At 37.9% G+C, this 23,909-nt stretch overlaps 1 protein-coding gene across 1 annotated transcript in view; it reads right to left on the minus strand.

Moving 5' to 3' along the window:
* The window catches only part of pcdh1a (protocadherin 1a), a 125,868-nt gene that overhangs the window by 92,484 nt on the left and 9,475 nt on the right, over positions 1 to 23,909 (minus strand). The window contains exons 2-3 of the mRNA XM_087807654.1: positions 19,077 to 19,891; positions 16,767 to 18,950 (exon numbers count right to left, since the gene is read on the minus strand). Coding sequence (XP_087663780.1) covers positions 16,767 to 18,950; positions 19,077 to 19,871 — 2,979 coding nt within the window. The 5' untranslated portion in view covers positions 19,872 to 19,891. The remainder of the gene's footprint in view (positions 1 to 16,766; positions 18,951 to 19,076; positions 19,892 to 23,909) is intronic.

The following is a 23,909-nucleotide window of genomic DNA, read 5'->3' on the forward strand; positions in this document are numbered from 1 at the left end:
AAAATAGCTTCAGCTACGATTCCATAAACTTGTTGGGAAAACTAAAAGGGACGTGACAGCATGACCTTTTCAAATGCAACAATATCCTTTCCCAGGAAGAAGGAATAATAACAATAAAAAAAAAAAAGAAAAGGTGAAATGAGGAGGCAGGGAAAGTGAAAGAAGAAATCTAGGGCATGTGAAACTGAGGATGAAAAGAAGCTTGGTAGGTGAAGAGAAGATGAGGTTGAGGGTGCTTTGCAATAAAATGGTGGGAAGAGATTGAGGGCGAGAGTTTGAAAAAGCGTAAACCTGGCAGTTGGAGAAGAGGAGATGGTTCATTTGTCACTGTCAGATCAGTTTCCTTCCCTTTCATAACTGCATGGATAGGATCTGGCTGACAACACGGTCCGGGGGAACCTTTCCCTGCTCCCCCCTAGAAAAAATCCACCGCCCATAGTTATAGTCAGCACCTGCCTTCACTCTGATGCTGCGCCGGTGAAGGCGACCCATGCGTACACACATTTCTGTCGGCCTCATGGACATGCTCACTGAGCTTAATCGATTCAATGTCCCAGTAACAGTGGCAACCTACAGCCCCGGGTAAAACAATCCATCCGAGCGCATGCATGGATGATATCATCATTTGGTTTTGCTGCTAAATTAATACGTGATGAGGCATCGCAATGTCATCTATTTTAATACAGTCAATTTGGACCCGAAAAAACCCTTTTGGAATGCGGCACATTTGCGAACAACTCTGTTTGATCATGTTGCCGCTTTCTCTTCAGAATGTACCTCCTGTGACGAGGCGGCGGCTGCATGCTGATAGAGCACTCTCGGATGCATCACAGAATCAGTTCTTAGCCCGACTCTGATTGGTGTGATGGTTCTGCTTCCTCACATATCGGCGCTGACACACATACAGGCGAGTCACACGGATGTGTAATGATTATTATGAAGTCTAATAAAAAAATAAAAAATTATGACCCAAACAAATGGGTCTATTTTAGAAGAGAATGGAATAGTATCTCTTGATTTTTAAACCACACTGTTGAGAATAAGGTGGTAAATAATTTCCTTAAGAATATTGAATGGTTGACTTTTACATTTCAATTGATAAACCTTTTTTTTCAAGCATCTAATTTGATATGTATTGAACAATTAAAATTTAACAATTTAAGATTTAATTTATTTTTATTGAAATTAATTAATTTTTATGTTAAGGTTGGACTTGTTTTTGTTACAGTAAATAATTAGTTGAATAATTTAGTTATTGAAAGGATGATTATTTTCTAATTGAATTCAGTAATTTAATAATTGAAAGGTTGACTATTTGAATTAAATAACTTGAACAATGAAAAGGCGCATTTGTAATGGAAACATTTTGATTATTGAAAGGATTAATATAAAGGTATTTTAATTCTATTTAAAAATAAAAAAAAATAAAAAAAATTGCCCACCTTCATATGACAGGGATGCAATGTAATTATGCTCCAATTAATTAAGTTCCAATAGCAACAAAGAACACAACAAAATCAATTTAGAAATCAAAACAAAATTATTAAAATGAAAAATATAATAGAATGGCAAATATATACAATAAAATAAGTTGTTTTCTGTGTTGCTTGTAGATAGTATGTACAGTCTCATAAACAAGCCATATCTGACTGGTTAAAATGCTTATGAAATGGTATCGACCCAAGTTTGTTTCAAAACTGAACTTATTTTAATATATATATGAGCCACGTCCATCTAAACGTGAGGGGAAATCCACTTTTACCAAGCCACGGTCAATTATTTTCTTAAGGGACCTAGTTTAGCTCCATTGACAGGCTTCTTATATTGACATCTGACCAACTTTTTGAAGTTACTTTTGTATTATTATTATCACATAAATATAAACCAATTAATCAGACAGGAGAACGAATCCGCCTTCTGTTCAACACCTTTCCTGCTTGTTGTTAATTAACACCTAGAGTCGAGCTATTTTGAATCCGTCGGAAACTGAACTATATTTGAATCGAAGTGAGTTGATTGGATGGCCAAAGATTGAGTTAAAGAAGATTAAAAAAGAGGAATGTGACTGCCAATAATATTTTTGACAGTGGCGTAAACATAGTGTTTTTTTGTTGTTGTTGTATTATTATTTTTTGTTATTAACAAATCTGTCAATGAAGATAATTTGATCTTGAGTTTAAAAATAATAATTAAACCATTAAAATCATGGTTTCCTTGGGCTTACATATAATTTAAGTATAAATATCAAACACAATTCTTGTTTTTCTTAGGTTCTTAGTTTGGTCAATGAGTTTGTGGAAAATAAATGATTTGGAATTTACCATATCCTACGACACACTTAATGGTTCCTTAATGGCCCAGAATATGTATTGCAGAAGAAAAGTTTTAACTGGCCATGAATGCTCCTAAATACCTTTGGAAATCCCAAACCAAACCTAATTTCCTGGCAAATAATTAAACCTGTATTTCTTTGCATACAACCATATATCCATTTTGTTGTAGAAACTGCATAGGTTTAAGTTTTTAAGACAATAACTTTTTCCTTATTTTCATTCATGCTACAACATTATCACCTTACCGTCCTTTTTCTATTCAGCTAATTTCTTTTCATCATTCATCCACAAAGCTTGACATTAATATCTATCTCCGATGATTTATTCATCTGCTTTATTGCTTATTTTACCCTGCAAGCCACATCTCTCAGTCTGTATTAAAATTTATAAAGAGACTAAATTACTTTTTAAACCACCACAGCTTTTGTATAGAATTCAATCCACAGACTATTGTGGGAAATTATTTGTTGCGGGGAAATCAGTTGAAGTTATAAGATGCATTTTCAAATGTATTGACTCTACACCGTCCGGGAAGTGACGTTTGTGATGCTGGTTTTATTTTCTAAATTGACAGTATACGTTTTACTTTTATCACTCATTTCCTGCCTGGGCTCTGCTTTCAACATAAACATCTTCGCTGCAACACGATGCGAATGGAATCCAATCCTATATTTGCACGGTGCAGAATTTGCAGAGATCTTTTGACTATAATTTCTGTGTTGAGTTGCATTACTTCTCTTTTCCCGACCCAAAAAAAAAACGACTGTTTTTGCGATACAAGCGCTTTTGATGATGCGAGTCCAGGGTTACATTCAGCCAGGTAGTGCTGGAGAATTACAACACCCAATTGAAATATAATCCCTTCCTGCAATATCATGGCTTTTTCACCCAATTTAAGGTGCTTACACAAGATCTCTAAACCACCAAAATGAAGCAGTGGTGTCCCCATTTTTCTGGCTTCTGAGCAATTTTGTGTGATTCCCCACCAGTTCAAACATTGATCAAGTCATGAAAGATAAAAGGCTTTTACTGAAGTAGCTATCTCTGTTTTCCACCGGTAGATCAAGCTCTTCTTACTAAATAGAATAAGGTATCATTTGCTTGCAAAGATTTCCTTTGCTGAATCTGCCTCCGCAAATAGGAAGAAAACGATATTTATTTCAGAAATATATTGCTCGACTGGTTCAATAGCAAGATGTTTACTGGATGGACACTGTGTATGCTTTGAAGAAAAAAAAAAAAAAAGCCAATTACAGTCTACATCAGGTGAGTAATCCTGAGAGTAATGAAAGAGTCAAGAGTCGCCACAGTGAGCTGTTACATGGAGAGCTGCAGGCGACAGACGGCACAGTAACTTCTTAGCGACAGACGCCGCCTTCAGTGGGCCCATTGATTGCTGACTGATGCTGTTTGAAACACAGAATCAGATCAGCGGGCCCAAACAGAACTGCAAAAAAAAAAAATGTCAAACCGCGCAAATGTTTGCTGGTACTTGTCAATAATACATTTGGTTAGAGCATTAGGGCTGTTGAAGCGTGATGCTATAAATGTGACATTTAAAAAAAAAACAAAACAATATTTTCTTTTGCCTGGAAATGGGACACAATGCTGTCACAGTGTGACATTTGACATATGATAAAATGCAAATAAGGTAATGCTTTAGTTCATAAGCACAACGGTAAAGTACTTAAATGAATTAGGGAAACTGTTTTTTCTCTTAAATTGTCTTTTTAAAGGAAACTTCTTTTTTTTTCAACTATACATGGTAAATAAATTAATCTAAATATCCATCGTTGACCTAGTTAGTCAGGTACGTATGTTTGCTTTAGAAAGGGTCAAGAGAAAAGTAGAAAAAAAAAGGAAACAACGCTCAAAGAAATGCCAAAAAAAACATTTTAAAACAAAATAGAGCTGAAGGAGAGTAGAGAGTAAGTATTTTGGGGCTTATTTATTATGTATTAAACATGGTGTGAAATAATGCCTCCCTTTCGCCCCCTTAAACTTGACAAATTAATTCTGTTAATCTCTGTTATTAAGAATATAACAATAGATATGATTTTAATTTAATTGAAATTGGACATATTTTAATTCCTATTGGGGAATTGCGACCCCTTTCCCTGATCAAGTTTTAACCCTCGTCCTCAAAAAAACCTTCACTGAAAGGTCAATAGTCAATATGCTGATTTCAAAACAATTTGTTGAGCATTTTTTTTGGAATCTGTCGCAATCAGACCAAAAATTACCCTAGCACCGTTTTATATCAGATGTGATTCTGACTGTCAGTTGGACACAGTTCAGTTCCCTGTACATGTACTATTTAGTGTTAGTCCTGTGCTATTATATTGGTAACCCTTGTGTTGTCTCTGGGTCAAGGTGACCCAGTAGCTCGAAATCTACTGAATTTCTGGGACCAGGAAAGGTCGTTCACCTTAAACCAGAGAAAACATAAAGGGATATCACAAAGACACATTTGTTTTCAGACCCTCGGGTCACCTTGACCCTGAGATAACCCATCAAAATATTTATAGTATCCATCCATGCTTATTAATATCACATACATAGTATGTGGTATCCATGTTGACTAATATAATGCTAAACAGATGGGTGATATAAATTAAAATAATAATCATATTATCAATGCACGTATGTAAATTAGAAAATTAAGTATGAAAATGTTTTGTATTTTTCCCAAATTCCGGGTACGTATATATATATATGTTTATACTATACGTATATATTTGTATAGATAGCTATTTCTGATCATTAGAATAATGGCTATGTTATTAACATAACTATGGTTCAGTGAAAACAACCATAAGGATTTAAAAGTATTTCCAAAAACAAGGATGAAAATCTATTAGTTTAAACCAGGGTAGAACAAATAATGGACAAAAGAGAGCTATTTATAGCAGTATTTTTTTTTTTTTAAATCAATGGGAGTGAAGAGTGTCTGTTCTGACCTCTCCTCAACTCTGGATTCGAGTGGGAAATTCCAGAATTCAGAGACCTAAGAGCCATTTGGTTGGTTGGCAGTCAATGTGCATCCTCAGCCTGGTGACGAAGCTCGTAGCCCTTCCCTAATTAGCACTTCTCCCCTCAGAAGCTACTCTTGGGGGTCCCTGAAACCGAGGGGGGCAAGACGCCAGAAGATAATACCTTTTCCAAAGCCTGCAATTTCAACATATGGAAGTTCATCCGTGATTGTCCTCAATAAACCCTGCAGTTTAAAAACACTGCTTTAACTCAGGCTAACAAGAGATTTCAGCGGGTTAAAGATTTGTCATGTCGTTTTCGCGGAGTGTTCTCTTGAACTTGCAGATCAAATACGAGGATCAAAACTGATTATTTTCAGCTGCTATTCAAAATCCTTCACTGGAACTCTAAAGAGGCAATAAAAAGCACATTGTCATTTTAATAATTCCACTCAACAGTGATTTTTTTTTTCTTTTGATCTATTGAAAAATAGGCCCGGCTTGACCTTTGACTGCTCGCCGGATTTGGAATTTTTTAAAGTCGCACAAAACAAAATCCCTGCCACGGTAAGATTTGGGTTATCCAACGGAACACGCGGCGCACTAATCACAGGGGAGACGGTACGCTAAACCACACAGCTGTACGCAATTGTTCGCCTTCTGAACAAGCCGTCGTCTCCGGAAGAGAATACGTGGCTAAATGACTGGCGCGACATCTCAGCTGGGATCTATTTAGGAACAATAATGCCTGTGATGATTCACAATTAACGTCAATCATTCATTTTTTTGCGCGTGGAAGGAATTCTGACAGGAAAGCTTGTCGAGACGATATGCGAAAACATATGGTCCGGAGAGTTATGATAAAACATGGCTTTTCAATGACTAATCGAATAAGTTTTGAGACCCGCTGTAACTGTGCACCTTGTGGCCGACGGTCTTAAAGGTGTCTGCGGGCCAGGGTGCTTACCTAATGGACCTTAATGGGTTTTATGGTGCACTGCGAGCTTCTAATGGGGTTGTATGTCTGGTGGGGATGTTACTCTCGGGCACTCTCGGGGCTTGTCTCGATTCCTAATGTGACCCGGTGAGAAGGAAACATAAAATGCCACCCTTACCCTAGACTGGTCGAAAAACACGTTGAGAGTATTCTCCAGAAAAAAATGATGACGTCTGTTGTAGCCGTCTTAAGAGCTTTCATGAATTATTTGTACAGCGGATATATTCTATATATATGTGGGGTTTTTTTTACATTTGGAAAAAAAAAATGTTTTGGCTATACTTCGATCCATCCATCCATCCATCCATCCATCTATCAATATATTTAACCATCCATATATCTATTAATCAATAATTGTATCTATCAAACAATTGATTTAATTTAGCCATAATTAATTTATCAATATATTAAGGATTGATCCATCTTCCCATTAATCTATCATTAAATCAATCAAGCCACCTATAAATATAACCATCCATCCATCAATACGTCCTTCCATCCATCAACTATTAATAAATACAGTGTATATCTGTCCACCCATCAATACATTATACGTCCATTCATCTATTATTAAGGATATTGATCCATTTATCTATATATCTATCAATGTATTTATTCATCCATCTGTCCATTAATCTATCAATATTCTCATCCATTTATCCGTTAATCCATCCATCCATCAATTAATATATCCATCCATCCATCCATCCATCAATATATATTTAACCATACATTCATCTATAATAAATAATTCCATAAATCTATCCATTCATCGATAAAGTCAACTATCCATCCATCCATATATCCATCAATCAATATATTTATCCATCCCAGTGTCCATCCATCTATCAATATATATTTCAACCATCCATTAATCTATAATAAATAATTCCATCAGTCTATCTGTCCATCAATATAGTCAACTATCTGTCCATCCATATATCCATCAATATATATTTCACCATCCATTAATCTACAATAAATAATTCCATGAATCTATCTATTCATCAATACAATCAACTATCCATCCATCTATCCATATATCCATCAATCAGATATAGTTTTGACTGATGTTGTTGTACATTTCCTTCTTACGTGACCTTTTAGCTAAATAAAAATGAAATACCAAAACAGTTTAAATCGATTATAAATTAACACATTAAGACAAATAATTACAAACGGCCAAAGGACACAGAAATGGAATGCTCTCAGTAGAACTCACTGGTTCATAAAGTTGTAAAGAAAAGCAAAACTACACCCAGACTCGAACTGCTACATGGTTGGACTCCACGAATCCTCACAATGCAAGCAATATTTTTGAGGGACAGGAAAACAAGGAAATGGCGATCTATATAAAAATATAGAAAGTCAAAATAGGAGGACACAGAATTAAACACAGCTGGAGGAAGGAAAAAAAAAAGTGCATGGCATATTATTGAGGGGCACTTTGTGTTAAGCTGCTTATTGATAAAAGCACTAATCTGCCCGGCAGAAGGTAAGGTGGCTGGGATGTGTGGTGATATAATATCTCTGCTAAAGGCAATGGCATCAGAGAGACGAGCTTCCACACGGCTTTACCTAAAGGAGAGTTACTCACTCTAGCTTAAAGAAAATACATATAAGAGAGAATCTGACTGCGCGGCGTGTGGAGTCGGAGAATAAGCCTGCGGACAAGAGGAGGAAAAAAGAAAAAAAAAAGGGGTAGAGAGAGAGAGCAGATGAGTGTGAACTGTGGGGCCCCCCTCTCATCACACATTTCATCACACTTGATCGATAGGGAGAGACCATCATTTTTAATACGCGTATAGATCACTTGCATCACTTTAATTATTTTCTCTCCGCATCAAAACGCAAGTCAGCATTGCTGGCCACTTTGATAACATCAAGAGGGTTGGCGGCAGGGCAGGGATGCAAAGAAAGCTCCGTTAACGTTCGACATCATTTGATACCTTTTTCTTTTTTTTTATGTGACTTTCATTTGTTAGGTAATGAATAAATGCATGTTAAACCTAAAGAGGAGTCCAACACAAATGCTTCTCCACACTCTTTTTTTTTCCAAGTTTAAAAACAAATATAACATTGAACCCAGGATGACATTTCTACATCCTTCCATAATGTAAAGTATGAATAAAGCGGGTGCATATATAAAAAAAAGAAAAAACCTGTCAATCATTCTCTATATTAATAAAAGACTTCTCAATGTTACACTCAATTTCCAGGCATGAGCAGCCTCCACTCATGCACACAGGTGGCGCTGCCTATATGAATCTTGGCATGTCCAATTTCACACCATGAAGGGTGGATTTCTATTTTTAGTGGCGTCCATTTCCAATATTCCCTCCTCTACCACCCCGGCAATTGCCAATTAAGCCAGTCGTTGCAATAGTTGTCCGGTGTGAAATCAGCATGCTTGCATGAGTCATAACAGATTTTGAGAAAGTTAAGCAACAAGAACAATCTCTGGGGGTCTTTAGATTTTCAGTTCTTTACGGTATCAGTATGGAGTTTAGGGTAGAGGTGATAAAAGAGGGTGATAACCCAGGTGCTAAGATATGTGAATAACCCTTTTGTTTCTCACATAGGTTTCCTTTTAAAAAAACAGGAATCTGAGACACAAATGATCCTGTGTAAATGTATGGATTGATAGATAGACAGAAAACATTTTAAAAATTCACCAAAAAAAATACATGTAAGCGGTATTTTCATTCACAATCTGGAACAAAAGTTAACTTCTAACGTAAAATAAAGAACTGATGATAAGTCATTTATCTTTCAATTCTTTTCTCTTTCCCGAGTGACCTTTGATGATGAAAATTAATTCATCACATGATACATCTTTTACGTTTCTGTTGGGTTTTTAATTCATTTTCCCCCCTCAAACTTTCAGCGAATACTTCACCACACTTCGATTCTACGATGTGTTCGGAATACTTTATGACGCTGTAATTTAATTATTGTCCCGCGGGGAAGTTGCCAGTTCAGTCTACGTGTTCAGCCATCCTAAACAAAATGAAATTAGAAGTGCGCAGTATTTAAAGGCAATGCTTCAGCAAAAAATAATTGAAAGGCTCTGGAGTATATGACTTCATTTTTCTAATGGGGGAGACAATGTGTGAGTGGGAGCAGCTCAGACTGTGTCGAGAAATCACGGCGGATCTCAAAGGTGTGATTCAAAGCAGTTTTTTTTTTTAGTTCTTCTTATTGCTTTTTAACTGCAAAGGCATTGGATGGAATGTTATTGTAATTGTAAGGGGGCATAAAGGGGGGCTATCAGACCCACATGATAATTCATATATGTCCAATTTCGACGGAATCATAACCATATTTAATATACCAATGAGCTTATTTGTTGAATTTCAGCTACTTTTGTTCATTGTAAGATGGTAATAAAGGGGGGCAAAAGATCCATTTGAAAATGTGGTTAAATTTAAACCATGTTTATTACATCAAATGTCAGCATATTTCTAGAATTTGGGCTTCTGTTATTTGCAAGGAAGGTTTTAAGGGGAGTAGAAGAACTCCTTGAAAAAGGAAATAGATCTAATTTCTAGGAAATTTTAAAAATATTTATTTATTCTAGAATTTCAGCTACTTTGGTCAATTATAAGGGGGCAATGTAAGGGGGGCCGAAGACCCCCATGAAAATTAAAAAGGGTCAACATGTTAACTACATTCATTACTAACACATGACCATAGTTATAGAATTTTAGCTACTTCTAATAATTGTAAGGGGGCATTATAAGGGGGGCAGGAGACCCCCATGAAAATTAAAAACGGTCAAATTTTGATGAAATGTTAACTACATTTATTACATAACATGTGAGAATATTAATATAATTTCAGCTACTTCTACTGATTGTAAGGGGGCAGTATAGGGGGCAGAATATATAGAAAAGATAAGAAAATTAAAATAGGTCCAATTTTGATGCGATTTCAACACTATGTATTACAAGCTTATCTATCTATCTATAATAAATAAGGGAGATTTACATTTACAATACTTATTTTACAGTTGTATATTAAAGAAGTCAGATAGTATAAGAAGGTATGAAGTTAATACAAAATAATTCACATATGTAACCATGTCACTGTCCTACACTATCAAAGGAATCGCAAATTTGAACCAGTTCTTAATTGGAACTTTGAAAGTATGGGCAACACTTATATATAGTTAATATAATTACTTGAGTGTTTTTTATTAATAAAACACAAGGAAATTATATTAGATTAAATCTATGTTTTATATATATATATATAGTGGGAGTAACGTGTAAGAAAACAGTCCTGCTACATATGATTTAACCATCTTTATTTATTCAGACTCAGCATCATGCCGCAATATTGCCATCTAACTTTTTTGTTTCCAGTCCAAATATTTGTAGCTGGCTGTTTTAAACATTTACGCGTTGGAAGAGCTACCTGCTTGTAACTGGTGCGCCAATAAATATCCTGCATGACAGCACTATTAACACATCCCAAGACATTTTCCTGTCAACTGCCCAAATGAGTCTCACTTTATTAGTATCTTGATGGCATACCAGGATTTCAGGAGCATCATCACAAATATGTCCAGTGGGTGTATCGTCTTCATATTTTATCTTCTCCAACAGGCAACAGTTTGGAAATTTAATATACTCAAGAATATGAAAGATCCTCTCTTGAGGGTCCATTCTCGCCATCTTTTATTGCTATGTTTATTCCAGCTCAATCGTGTCATTTTTTTTTTTTTGCATGAATTCTTTGGCTCCTAAATAGTCGGCGTTATATAACCCAAAAGTTTTCTTTTACCATCCTAACACTGTACTCTCTCAGCTCTGCAGCACTTAAAAAATGAAATTCCAAGTTGCGGTTGAACTCGCTCGTTTCAATATGTATCTCTTGGGATTGGATGCTTTACTTTTAATACAGCTTAACATCTTTGAATAATTAATCAGAAGGACTATGGTGAGCCTTCAAAAAAAAAAAAAGACTCAAAAGCTCATGTGGTGATACATATTTGGAGAAATATTACCTAAGGTGGTATCACTGAAATTATGCCGCATCTATTTTTTATTTATTTTTTTCTTATTGCTTGTTTGAAATTATCCTTAATTTGATCAATAACCTGTGAAAAAAAAGACACCGACAATGAAGATAGATCACAGGGAAATCTTTTTTAGATGTTCCCTCTGTCCTTTTGAGAGTTTTTTTTTTCAACTTCATAGTTTCAAAATTTGAATTCTTGTCTTTGTTGTGTGTTTTCCCTTGTGCTCCGCTTTTGTCTCTTCTACGTCTCTTTGAAAAATACTTGTTTCAACAAAGTAAGTATTACTGTTTCCTACGACCATATGTCCTGGAAGAGTTCTGTTCATGACAGTCAAAAAGCTTAAAAAAAAACATAAAATATTTACTGGTTTAAAAAAAACAATTGGGTTTTTAGGAGCATCTATTTTTTTCCCATATTCATTACATTCCCACTCACTGGTATTTGGTCCAGAATTTGCATCATAAGGTGGGTGGCTTGATAATGGACCATGTGTTAGCTGGCATAGGCTCAAGCTAAATGGGTCTTATTGGCCATTCGTGATTTAGCCCACCTGAACTCTTTTGGCTGGACTCTGGTTGAACTGTAAGACTGTCTTTCCTTGAAGTACACTTTAAAACCAATGTTCTTCAAAACAGTGGCTCTCAACCCCCCGGTACCGGTTTTTGATTGTTACCGGGAATGGAAAATCATTCATATAATTCCTGTTCTATTTATTATGACTCTCTTAAAGGGGTTATATTTTGAAAAAATATGTTTTTTTCATTAACCTGAGACTCTTGTCAGATCAAGGCACTTGTTCTAGTCAAAGTTAATCGAAAAATAAACCTGTAACTTGTGGAAAGATGTTTTTGAATATAATGCCCACATTAAACTGTCCACGGAGCAAAAAAGGTTGGGTGAGAATTTAAACCACATATACTCTGCCCATATTCTTTCAGTTTCTATCTTCAATGCCAACACTGTAGCGATGGGTTGATGAGGCTTCATGAAACAGTTTTGTAGGGAAGACACTTTATCATGATACTGTGTTTTTCTGTTTTTAAAAGACCACAAGATGGCACTCTCTGCTCTGTAATCTTTATAATATCTGGCTCTAATCTACTAATTTAATGAAACTTTGCTTCAATTTCTAAACTTAGAGTGCCATCTAGTGGCCTTTAAAATGAAGACACTGTATCATGGTACAGTGTCTCTTATGTTTCAAAATGATGGCGGGTTTCATTGAATTATTACGTAAGCAAATAAGTAAGTAAGAAATGTATATTTCTTATTATAAAGCAGAGAGTGCCATTAGTGGCATTTCAAAATGAAGACACTGTATCATGATACAGTGTCTCTTATGTTTCAAAATGATGGCACGTTTCATTGAATTAGTACGTAAGCAATTAAGTAAGTAAGAAATGTATATTTCTAATTATAAAGCAGTGAGTGCCATCTAGTGGCATTTTGAAAAACCACAAGATGGCACTATATGCTTTAAAAAATCGTTGGCTCGAATCTACTAATTTAATGAAAACTGACATTTTCAAAATTTGAGTCGTACTTCAAAATACAGATACTGTATCATGACACAGTGTCTTCACTACAGCACTGTTTCATGATTCCTCCTCAACCCTCAACTATTAAACTGTTCAAATGTAGTCTATTCTACAAAAACAGCTGCCTTTGGTTACCCACTAGTCAAGTGTTCCTGGTTGAGTTTAGTGATGTGCTGATGAAGCTTCATGAAACAGTGTGATGTTGTTTATAGATCAGTAGCTGGCGCCATCAGTTTAAAAACGATGTGAAGTTTCATTAGAAAAGATGTTCAAAACAAAGGAAAATAGTGCAGAGACCGCCATCTACTGGACTATGGACTAATGGACTGGACTAATGACACTGCTTCATGAAGCTTCATCAGACCATCACTAGTTGAGTTTCACGTTATTTTTGTCACCAGTGGCGAATTTTTGGCCGTCTGCTACCTCAAAGCTCAACCTACCAAGGGCAAACCCAAATGAAGGTTTAAAAAGTGCAGTACACACTGGAAATAGGCTTTGTTAAGAGAAATAATAGCAAGGTCTAAACACTACTCGGAATCTCCATCACAATGCATTGCAACACAGTATTGAATGACATCATTATTCCTATTAAACAGCCAGCGAAACACAAGGCACCGGAGAGCTAAATGACTGCCTCATCCACAATGCCGTTCTCGCCTCGCTTTCTTTCTAGCCTTTGCTGGGTAATCAGCTGGGGCCAATATGCAGTGCACAAACAGCCGTGGGTGTATACAAATGTGTGTGTGTGCATCTGTGTGGTTTTTTTTTTTGTTTTTTTCAGAGGAACTGGAAAAAAGATTGGATGTGGAGATAGAGAAAATAAGCCAGGCACAGTTTCCCGCTGCTAAAACACACTGAGGACATATTTCGGGAGGATGTGGGGATTTCACAAGTCCTGTGCACAGGAACGTAAGGGAGATGTCCAAGTTGTGTTCTACACACCTCAGGTCTCGCCCTTAACGCGCTTCATTTTGAGTGGAGCCATTTATCTGAAGCTGAATTAGGCCAATCCCCGGCATTTCAGAGAGAAGTCTTATTTTTCTTAATCGTGGAATTAGGTAAGGTCTTCCTCTCGGGCTTTAATCTCATCTCCCAGTACTCTCATTTAAATAAGTAACTAACAAAGATTAACAGTGGGTGTGTAAGGTCGTACTTTTAGTTGATTTTCTTTTTTTTTGCCTCAGAGTTAAAAAGTCATGGACAAAAAAAAAATGGCATATGAGCAGAACAAGTGTCATGGTTGTCAATGTCACTCCCGAGTTGTTTTCACACTAACAGGTCTGTCATTAGTCAGTTGTGAAATAAAAGGTTGTAGCCTGGGACCCAAATGGGATGATTAACAGCTTTAATGGCAACACGTGAATCACAGGTTTCTCCGGCAACTAGCGAGAAATATCACACGTTCGAGAAGTGACAAGAGGAGGAGTTGAACCCATGGAGAGTTCCTCGGTAGCGACCTCCTACTTGTTTATTGGAAAGTGCAGACGTCGCTAGTTAATTAAATAGGGATTAATCTGACACCTAGTGAGATTAGACACTCATATCCCATTATTATCATTTTTAATTTCCCATCAATTTAACCCTTATTATGTGATTTGATATACTTGTGTTCCCTATCATACGTATTATGTTTTTAATAAAAAAAATAAAAATAAATAATGAATACTAGTGAAACTGCTTTAAAATGCCCTTTAAAAATGTAATTGATTTTCCTACCAAACAATCTATGAAATATATGATTTAGAAAATATTTCAACCTCAATTTGATTTTCTTGTATCCATTAAGTTTTCATTGTTTTAACTCTTATAATGATTAATTTAGATTTTAATCAGAAAATTACATTATATATTTTTTCTCAATACTTTACTATACTTTTTTAATAAAAATTGCAATTTCTTGTTCTGAACTTGTCTCGAAAACAATATATTATATGTAGGTTTTACAAACATTTCCAACATTAATTTGATTTGCTTCTGTCCATTAAGTTTTCCTTCCATCTTGACTTGTATATGTACTTGTTGCTCTGCTTCTCTTTTGGATATTTTTAGTCCAAAAGAAAAACTCACATATCTTTATTCAATCTCACAAAAACATCATTCCATTATTTAAAAAAAACACAATCACAAGACATCTGAACAACTTTATCTGAAGGAAAATTAATGCTGAGATGGATAGCCTTTCTCCGAGCTGCTAATTCTCATAGTTTATAATTCTGCTGTGACGCAAACTATCCGACTTCATTAGACTCTATGTTTGTTTAAAAGTGTGCAGGTCCATGACATAAGTGGAATATCCGTCTCAGTTAAACAGCAAATCCTGCCCGGTTTCCTGATGAAGAGATGTTAGAAGTGTTGCACCGTTAATTACAGCAAGGGCACCCTTCTACATCTGTCGCATCACTTGGCGTCTTTTTTAATTATATATTTTGGTCAATCTGTTCCTCCTGATGTGAGAGGGGATGCCATACATGGGACTACATCTGCGGAGGTATGTCACACCGTAGCCAACATCTGCCGATGTTTTTACACTGCCTGTCAATCACGGTCATTTATGCCTCTTATGTTTTCATATTCAGGGAACCACACACCCTGTCATTCGATGAAAGCCTACATCTGTGCGGCGGTTACAATTAACACACTTTTGCTCGGAAAACAAATGCCGAGATTGGCACAAGACGCACCTAGCGAGACACACCCCGTGGCTTTTTGCAGTCGCTCAATTCCCTTATGTTGTCCATCAAGGAGACAGTATTCTCAACACACACAAAAAAAAAAAAAACGACTCCACCCACGTATGCTTGTGATCACCAAAGGTGTCAGCCACTTCCCAGAGAAACACGCAACCAGCCAACTGTGAGACTGGCTGTGAAGATTCTTCAACAGAAGATGTGTCATATCCTACTGCTTAGAACTCAGTAGAATCTCTTCCACTTCTATTTTTTGCTAATTTATATGTGGCAAACTTTATCTACAAAGCCTCAGAGAATTGCGGGTTGTTTTGTTTGTACGCCGGTTTGACGCATGGTAACATTTTTGAAAGCGTGTCCCCATGTCGTCTCGGGTGAAAACAGAGTTTATGTAAATTAAAAAAAAAGTAGAGTAAAAAGAAATGTGAATAAACTACTGAAAAAGAATGAGCGGGAATAAAAATCTGTCATAGTCATGCGTCGAAGTTCAATGCTCGGACAATAAAACATATTCAAACATTATAGGAGAACACTGGACACAGCAGATATGAATCCCTCGAAAGCAATTCTGTTCCCATGGTGATTCTTGCATTACCAATTGTTACAAAGATAGGACGAGATAAGAGCATAAGGAGTGGGGAGATAAGAGCAAGTGACCTGCAGAGTTCAGAGCACAAGAGGTCTTGTCGAAAAAGCGTTGAGGAATGTACTTCCCCTTCTCTCACTTGAAAACAAGAAAAATAGCCCTTCAGCAACAAGAAAACACTTGACCATCCATCTGCTGTGAAATATGGCGGCAACGATGCCATACCGATGATTTATAGAGCTATGGGAGGACAAAGTAGACTTGTTGATGGTAAATATATGTTGTCCAATCTCAATTGATAACCACAAGATTCTCTCGACTTCAACTCAAACATCACCGAAGTCACACAAGACTGTTGATGTTTTTTTGTAGGTCAATCCATTTTTACACTAATCTTCAAGGATTAGTGTTTGAATGGTGTGTGCCCCAGTTAAAAGATTTTTGCAGAAAGTGGAGGTTTAAGAAAATCCAATATATTTTCAAAACACATTTCTATTGACAAATGACTCAATATATATTTGGCCCAAATAAAAACACATTTCAGCACCCCAATTAAAGCCCGGTTTGAGCCTAAGCTTCACCACTTTTTTTTTAATCCTGACAAAATATTTAAGATGATCCTACCTGCTTGTTGTACTTGGGTTGACTGGTCCTGTAGCTGTAGTCTGAGTACTGGTCTGACCCAGTTGAGTTGTCATCCCCTCCTGTTCCTACAAAGGTGTTGGTGGCCGGCAAGTCCTGGACAGCCTGGTGCTTCTGTGAGGCTGAGGGGGACTGGGCTTGCAATTGAATGGATGGCAAAGGGGAGTTAGAGCGGTAATGCCTTCCTATGTCAGGACTCCCAGGTGAGTAGGTCAGGGGCAGATGTATCCTGGGACTATCATTGACTCCATCCAGGTTAAACTTCAGACTCTTCTGAAGACTGACCTCTTCATCCTCCCCGAGTGGCTTAGGTGGCTTTTGCGGTTTTCCCTTTCTTCCCCTTTTTCCTTTAGTATTTTTCGGTGCCTGTTTCGGGGTGTACAAGTCCTTTGTTTCTTTCTTGCCAGCCTGGTATCCACTTTTAGTTTCTCTGTGGACGCGGTTTCGTATGAACACGACAACTAGAATAATCATCACAACACCTGCCACACCAGCGAGGCTCCCAAATAAAATGTTGCCACGGTGCGCAGCAAAGCCATTGTCAGGATCGCCAGCTATGTCCCTGTCCAGTGGAGTGTGAAGACTGTGGCCGACTAGCGTTTCTACTAGGCTGACATTTGAAATAGTCTCATTGACATAGATATGAACTAGAGCGGTGGCATGGCGGGATGGTTTCCCCCTGTCACTCACACGCACAACAAGGCGATGGAGTCCACCATGTTTAGGGGTCATTTCTTTTGCCAAAGTGATCTCTCCACTAGTTGGGGAAATGCGAAATAATTGGTAAGGGTTTCCCCCAGCAATGCTAAAAACAAGTTCCGCATTAGGTCCGCTGTCCAAATCTTCAGCTTCCACTATTTCTACATGGCTATCCGGGGAGGCTAAAGGAGAAAGGGGTCTAAATGATGAGTTTGCAGGTTTTGTCACGACTGGATCGTTATCATTTTCGTCAAGTACATTGATAGTAACACCCACATACGAGGATCTAGGTGGTTCTCCTCCATCCACAGCTTTTAGGCGGAATGTATAACTGCTTTCCTTTTCCCTGTCAAATGATATACTTGAGAGAATGGTGCCTGTTCCGTTCTGAACAACAAACTTTCCTCCGTCTGGCTCCACTGAGAGGTGAACGTGGGCATTCTCACCTTTGTCCACATCCAGCACTGTCACCATCCCTACTGGACTAAGCGGAGGCATGTTTTCCAAAACTGAAAAGCTGTATCCATTCAACATGAACTTGGGGTCATTATCATTACGGTCAAGTACTCTTATAACGACTGTTGCCGTTCCTTTGTGTACAGGTGATCCTTTATCTGCAGCCGTGACTTTAAACTCATAGCGTTCCTTGTGTTCACGATCGAGAGGGGTCCTGGCTCTGACTTCTCCTGTATTTGGGTCTATCTCAAATAGTCCTTTAATTGGTGGGTCACCAATTATATTATAAACTAGTTCTGCATTTGTTCCACTGTCAGCATCTAATGCTATCACATCCAGAACTTTTTCACCTGGTTGATTTTCCTCTGCAAAATCTACTTCAAACAATGTTGGGGAAAATATTGGCGTGTTATCATTCACGTCGGTCACCTGCACCTTTAAAGAGTTTGTGCTTGAAAGAGCTGGGTTTCCCGAGTCCACTGCCACAATCTCAACTCTATAATCCCTGACCCTTTCAAAGTCTAGAGGTGTGGTGGTCTGGAGGAAATATTTCCTTCTATTATCACTTGATGAGTCGCTGGCAGGACGGAGCTGAAAAGGCACGTCACCGGCAACAACGCAGGTGACAACTGCATTCTCCCCTTCATCCTTGTCTGACACTTGAACCAAAGCAACGGCCGTTCCCACTGGCATGTCTTCTGAAATGTTTGCCACCCCTTCGCTGTGAGTGACAAGCCCAATCCCACGGATCTCGACGGCTGGAGCGTTGTCATTTTGGTCAGTCACTTCGATTGTTACAAACGTCTTGGAGCTTTTAGGCTGTGGGCCTTTGTCCCTCGCCACAACGTAGAATGATAGGCTGTTAATTTCCTCTCTGTCCAGAGCGCCTTTGACATAGATGGTGCCTGTCGAACGGTCAATTCGCAACAATTTCGGCACCGGGTCGACCGCCTGGTGAATGGTGTACTCGATTTCTCCGTTCGGGCCCATGTCGGAGTCATTTGCTTTGACCTAGAGGAAAAAAAGATTTTTAAATTAAAGTTGACAACTATGTTTATCCTGTTTTCTTTTTTATTATTTATCTCCAGCCTCTTGCAAAAAACACTTAATCACCAGGAAAAACACAAAGTCACTTACCTGCAGCACAGAATGCCCCACTGGACTGTTTTCCATCACGTTAGCTTCATATGAAGACTTTTCAAACTTTGGTGAGTTATCGTTGGCGTCTGTGACGATCACTCTGAGGAGTGCGCTGCTGTACCGCTGTGGATTTCCCCCATCCACCGCCTTGATTGTGAGGTCGTAGGAATCCTTCTGTTCTCGATCCAAGTTGCCAAGAACGATGAGCTGTGGCAGCTTTCCTCCCCTGTCATCCGCCACTTGTAAACCAAAAAGGGTGGCCGCGTCTGGACCTGCCGTGAGGGCGTAATCGCTCACTCCATTCCTGTCAGTATCCCTGTCCGTAGCAACAGGTATGGAGAATAGCGCCCCCATGATTGTGTTCTCCGGTACCGAGATGGTTAGCACAGAAGAAGGAAATTGAGGCGTGTTGTCATTGATATCCTGCACTTCAATGCGTCCTTCAATGAGGCGAGGGCTCTGATTTTGAATCAGATCTGTAACCGAGACCTCAAATTCCAAAAAGCAGGGCTTACCCTTCACAAGCAAACGGCAGTCCCTCAGTGTCTCTCTGTCAATGGGAATCTCCGTGGTGAAAATATCGCCAGTTTTCCCATCGACACGCAGGAAAGGGGCGCCCACCTCCAGCTTGTAGAGATGCCCCGAGTCTGGTAGTCCCTGGTCAGCAGCCAGGCTACCGATGAGAGTGTTGGGAGGCTGCTCTTCCTGGACGCGATACAGGATACTGCTGTCAACGGAGCCACAGTGCAGCACCGCGAGCCAAAACAGTACTACTTGTAAATTAAGTTCCATTGGGTCATCAGAAGAATTGCCTGCAAAGGAGAGGAAAAAGACGACTTAGTTGCATTAAAAAAGAGATGTCTCGAAAGCTTGCATCATTCATTCACTGAGATTCCGAGGGTTCTAACAGAATTTGGTATAAGCACGAACCAAAAATTGATGTTATCGCAGATTCTGTGAGAAAAGCCGCGTGCCAGAGAGCATGTCTTTCATTCTCTCTGGGACAAGATCCATTTATATCAGGAAAAAAGGCATCAGTGAGCTTCTCCTTATGTGGCGAACAAATAGCCACATCAGTGTTGACATAATGACCACATGATTTATCAAAAAAAACATTTCAAATAACAGTCACCAGAAGCAGAGGAATGGGTATGTGTGATACTTAAGAAGCTTGCATAGAAATAAAAAAGCCTGAAAAATGGAAATGAATGCCCTCAATGCCATTTCCCAGACAAACAGTTACAAACAATGTTTTCAAATATATTGCAACGCCATTATTCAAATCCTCTACATTAATTCTTGTTGTCAAGCCCTGAGAAGTCCTGCAGGCACACATATAATAATTAGTCAACAACAACAAAGGGAAAAGAGGATTTTTGAAATATGCAATGGAATTACTTCCCAGCGTGGTTTCTTTTAAGTCTGAGCGCATCAGTAGCCTCGATGAAATTGTGTACTTTTTCAATTACTATGTAAAATTAATGTAGGAACACGTCTCTTTTGTATATGAATACCGTCACTGAAGATATGTATTTAAGTTAAACATATAAAAGAACAATTTAACCCAAGAAATTAAAGAAACATTTGCATTTGTGCTGGACCACTTACACTCTACGGCCAATGACATAAAGAATCCTGTTGAGAAAACATTTTTGTCAATGCTACTGGCTCACTCGTATCATCATGTTTGAACCTTTCAACCCAGTAATTATGAGTCATTATTTTAGTGCCTGTTTTTGATCTTCCCTCCCTCCGGCGTTATAATTCTGTGATTTTCACACTGAATTTATTATAGTATTTAATTAATAATTTTATGTGTCTACACTTGAACTGGAAGACAGACTTTAAACTTAAGAATTGGTGCACTGATGACAGTTTAGTCATGTTATTCAGGCATTCAAAGAATTGTCATTATTTTTATTGAAACAAAGAAAAGAAGAATGAAAATGCGGAACTAAGTACATGAAAGAGAAAAAGGAAAGTTATTTTTTATATGTTTTTTCCCCCTTCATTTTGTGTCCATAAGGTTTTGTGGTTCTGCAGAAATAAGTTATATTTAAAGTGATAATGCATCAAAACTTCACTAATTTTCTACACACCCTAATGATTATTAAGGGTTGGAATTTGTTTAAGAGTAATCTGTTCCTTTTTAGACTTATAGACAAAAAGGTTTTAATGTAGCGACTGGAGCTCATTCGTCTTTGTTTTTATCTTTGTCCAAAAAATAAACACTTAAATGCATCTAAATACTGCTCGTCTGTGATGCCCCTCTTGCCTTTGAGCCTTTGACATTAGGAATTGTTAAGAAAAAAAATTGTCTCTATTATAAGTCTATATTTTTGCTTGCTTTTCCAATCGAGGGGCACTTGAACCTCTTGTTCTGTATTCTTGTATGAGGATAAAGACGAAGACACCTGAAAAACATTAGCATAGACATACATTTTTGCCTATAACTCTTAAAAGTAACTGATTACTCTGAGAATAACCCCAATTCTTAGTCGACATGAGGGTGAGTAGAAAATAAGTACATTTTTTTTTTATTGGGTGAACTAACCCAGTAACCTGACCAACATATCTTAGAAAATATAGTTGCTCTAGGCAACACATAGACAGATGCATATCCATGACTTGGTAGCATGTCTATATTTAGTAAATTAATTAGGCATGGGAGTAATTAAGCAAACAAGACGGATTCCTGAATATTCGTTTATGTGGGTCGACCGAGCGCTACGAAGAAATGTTCAAAAACGGACGTGGAATGTTGTTCTCACATATACTGTAATTAATGCATTAAACCCTCAGAAGAGATTGAGAGGAAGGAAGCGTGAATGTCAAAAAGCAGGACAAAAAATAAATAATTATGTGCGCACACATTCAATTCTAATAATTTGAACGCACAAAGATTATGTCCAAGATGGATATATATTAGTTTCCAACTCAAGTATGAAGGAAATGTTTGTGTGTTTTGTGCCCTGTGAGCCATTACATCAACAACAGCGGAAGTTATTTGAGAAAATAACCTTTAAATGTTAATCCAATAATAAGTCATCAAAAAAAAGGGGGATAAAAAACTCTTAATGAGGAACTATCCGACTTGTTGTTGCAATCCTCTTCTAACAATATATTGCCTGCGCTTTGATGGTTACATGATTGTTATGGTTGATGACACTCATGACTTAATGTCTTCCAGTTGGCCTGATGCCTGTTTTCCAGATGGCACCATGCCTGGCAGCTACAGCAAAAATGTGGTCCCCCCCACCCCTTCACCCCTCCTTTGTTTACATTGACATTAGAATTCCTGCTGCTTGTGAAATACGCCATCAGTCAATGAGCGAGTCTCCGATCAGATGGGTATTGACAAAAATGCCTTTAGGCTCTATCTAACATTCATGATTCCGCCTCACATGCTTCCACGTTTGAGGCTTCATTATTGAAGGTTGGAGTCGGGACATTATAATATTACGCCGGCGGATCCGATAGTGAGGTAAGCATAAATCGAAAATAAAAATCAATAAGATAATATCATAATGAAGCTTCTTTATCTGCGCTTTGTTATCGATTATCTTTCAGTGCTGGAAAAAATAGGTTTTGATTTATGAACTGGAAATAGAAAGCAAGGGAGATATTCAGCAACAAAAAGTCAACAATCACACAAATATTAAAAACATTACATGATATTTTGGAAAAAAATTACATATGCTTAAATAAAATTAGATGATGCTATGAAGAAGATTTAAGCTACAGTACGCCACTGTATGCCACAGTACACCACAGTATGCCACAGTACAGCACGGTACGCCACTGTATGCAACAGTATGCTTATGAATGCCACAGTACGCCACTCTCCACCACTGTATGCCACGGTATGCCACAGTATGCCACACTATGCCACAGTATGTCACATATGCCACTGTATGCCACAGTACAACACAGTATGCCACAGTACACCACAGTATGCCACAGTATAACACGGTATGCCACAGTGTGCCACTGTTTGCCACAGTATGATACAGTACACCACTGAATGCCACAGTACACCACTATATGCCAAAGTACACCAAAGTATGCCATAGTATGGCACATTACGCCACTGTATGCCACAGTATCCTACAGTACGCAAAAGTATTCCACTGTATGCCAAAGTATGCTACAGTACGCCACTGTACACCACAGTATGCCATAGTACATCAACGTACACTACAGTACACCACTGTACACCACAGTACGCCACTGTATGCCATACTACGCCACAGTATGCTACAGTACGTCACTGTACACCACAGTATGCCACAGTACACAACAGTACGCCACAGTACCTGTATCTTAGAAACCTTTTCAGTTGATTAATCTACTATGGAAGTCTGTTAGTAAGCTTATGCCAGGAAGAACTTTAAGCCAAAATATTCTTATTAAATGAACATTCACTGGTGAAATTGACTTGCAATAAGTGGGGCTTCCTAGTAAAAGGACTGAAGGCTAATACTTAAGACCCCGTCAGTGCTCTCCTCTTAGCTTTTCAATGATATTGCTCAACATTCCAAATGATTAACCCCAAATATATTCACTCATCTGACTCAGCGTTGCATTAGTTTATAACCCTTTGCAACTTGTCCTCCACATAGCATCATCCATTATCTTATAAAACTCACTAGATTATAGATTATCTAGTCTGTTCTAATGGTCTCTCTGCATTTCCCACATTTCCTTTGTCCTAAAATGCATTTTACCACCACCAGAGTCTTCTAGTCCTTCCTGATGATACTCGGAACACACCTTTTCAGTTTCCCCTTAAACTAATTTCCTGTTCTTTCCCACATCTCTGTGATTACT

Source organism: Callionymus lyra, chromosome 14, assembly GCF_982586985.1.
Source record: "Callionymus lyra chromosome 14, fCalLyr1.hap1.1, whole genome shotgun sequence".
NCBI lineage: Eukaryota > Metazoa > Chordata > Actinopteri > Syngnathiformes > Callionymidae > Callionymus > Callionymus lyra.